The sequence below is a fragment of the Hordeum vulgare genome, chromosome 1H (genome assembly GCF_904849725.1).
Source record: "Hordeum vulgare subsp. vulgare chromosome 1H, MorexV3_pseudomolecules_assembly, whole genome shotgun sequence".
NCBI lineage: Eukaryota > Viridiplantae > Streptophyta > Magnoliopsida > Poales > Poaceae > Hordeum > Hordeum vulgare.
This window is the reverse complement of record NC_058518.1, coordinates 425,762,649-425,764,800: the sequence shown is the minus strand read 5'-3', so window position 1 is coordinate 425,764,800 and position 2,152 is coordinate 425,762,649. Positions and strand designations below refer to the sequence as shown.

General features: G+C 49.0%; 1 protein-coding gene across 1 annotated transcript; it reads left to right on the top strand.

Moving 5' to 3' along the window:
* The first annotated feature begins 536 nt into the window (after positions 1-536).
* Positions 537-1,276, top strand: LOC123412746 (anther-specific protein RTS-like). The gene has a single exon (XM_045105684.1). The coding sequence runs from the start codon at positions 566-568 to the stop codon at positions 1,025-1,027; it is 462 nt and encodes a 153-aa protein (XP_044961619.1). The 5' UTR covers positions 537-565; the 3' UTR covers positions 1,028-1,276.
* The last annotated feature ends 876 nt before the right edge of the window (positions 1,277-2,152 follow it).

Genomic DNA, 2,152 nt, shown 5'->3' with positions numbered 1-2,152 from the left:
ATTGTTGCGCTCCAAGGTCCGTGGTAAAGCACCAAAAGGTCTCATGCTCCAAGCTAGGCAAGAGCTGGCCACACAAACAAGTCACAACTCACAACCACACCTAACCACGTCCCTAGGACCATGATCTTGCTATGGACGCTGTCCATCCTGCCACTGAGCACTGACCACATTGCCAAACTTCACGCCATCCTCGACGAACATTGAACAGGAAGGTCGACATTGCCTCGATGCTGTATGTTGTTTCGACGACATGTTGTAAGATTTCCAATAAAATGGCCTGACATAATCAACGGCAAAACAAACGGCATTCACAACAAACATTACTTGCCACATTTTTTTGTTCTTCGTTCACACATAATTCATGCATCCATAGGTTCGTCACCCGTCTCGTGTGTGTGCGTGCGTGCGCGGAAAAGCAACAGCAGAACACACACAAAATGCAAGTCTGAGGGCGATACGCCACGCTAAACCCAGCCACGACCCCCTATATAAACCATGTCATCGGTGAACAGCTGACCACACAAACCCATCGACGGTCGATCGATCATCACACCACAGCAGCAGCATGGCTACCACCAGCTGCGCCGTCCTCATCGCCCTCATAGCCCTGGCCGGCCTCGCCGACCTGCAGGCCGCCACAGCCGCCGCGAGGCCCGTTCACGCCGGGGAGCACTCTGTGGCGGCGATGACGACGGAGCACCCAATGGCGGACGTGGCGGATCCGGACCTGAACGGGATGATGCAGTGCATGTTCGGGTGCTTCACGTCGGTGATGAGCTGCGCATTCGGGTGCATGGGCAAGGGCCCCGACCTGCCGCTCTGCGTCATCAGCTGCAACCAGAAGAGCATCGTCTGCATGATCCGCTGCGGCATCACGCCGTCGCCGCCGGGCCCCAATCCGCCAACGCCACCCTCGCCCAAGCCGCCGGGCCCCAAGCCGCCCGCGCCCAAGCCGACACCCCCCAAGCCTACACCTGCACCCGGCCCACCACCATTCGCCGGCCAAAACACCGAGACCTCCCCCTAGACGCCGACATTTGCCATGCATGGCACCAGTAATAAGGTATACGAAGTATATAAATTAAAACGAAGCCACGTATATCATGGAGGTACCCAGATATATATAAATAGTGCTCGATCCATAACTTATAGCTAAATTTCACCAATTATGTATCTAGATGTATGTTACAATAGAAACAATGTCATATGATGACCCACGGTGATTGTATTTATATTCTATTCATGCAAATATGTAATGATAGCTCATTTATATGTATGAATCTATGTTCTCAAAGTGAAAGGTGTTAAACTCACTTATAACCAACTTTTTGGTTGCGAGGGTGGTACATTACCGTTTACGTACTTAGGAATCCCTATTCATCACCGAAAATTATCTATTAAAGAATGGAAGTGCATCGAGGATCGGTTTGAAAAAAAACTGAGCTGCTGGAAGGGCAAGCTATTATCCTACGGAGGACGATTGGTTTTAGTTAATTCAGTATTGACAAGTATGCCAATGTTCCTTTTATCCTTTTTTGAAGTACCAGTAAGGGTGCGAAAAAGGCTAGATTTTTACCGATCAAGATTTTTCTGGCAGAGTGATGAGGTCAAGACCAAATATAGGCTGGCTAGATGGGATATTATTTGTAGGCCCAAAGATCAGGGTGGGTTGGGGATTGAAAACTTAGAGGTTAAGAACAGGTGTCTGCTCAGCAAGTGGCTTTTCAGACTATCTGTGGAATCAGAAGGTATGTGGATACAAATTCTGAAGAACAAGTATCTACAGCAAAAAAACCTTAGCTCAGGTCACTGCGAGACCTAGAGATTCACCTTTTTGGAAGGGTCTCATGAAGACAAAAACAGCTTTTTTTAACAGGACTAAATTCATCATCGGCAATGGTGAATCTACTAGATTCTGGGATGATATCTGCCTAGGTGACGAGCCCCTGGCCCTTCAATATCCGCAGTTGTATAACATTGCCCAGCGCAGGCAGACGACCGTTGCGGCAATGTTACGTGAGACGCCTCTCAACATTCAGTTTCGCAGATCCTTGATAGGTACTGGATGGGCCAGATGGCTACATCTAGTCAGAAGGCTGATGGATGTTACTCTTTCTGCTGACCCGGATAGGATTGTTTGGAAACTGACCTC

What these genes read in the sequence shown, in the direction of transcription:
- LOC123412746 (XM_045105684.1), top strand. Translation starts at nt 566, where the DNA reads ATGGCTACCACCAGCTGCGCCGTCCTCATCGCCCTCATAGCCCTGGCC.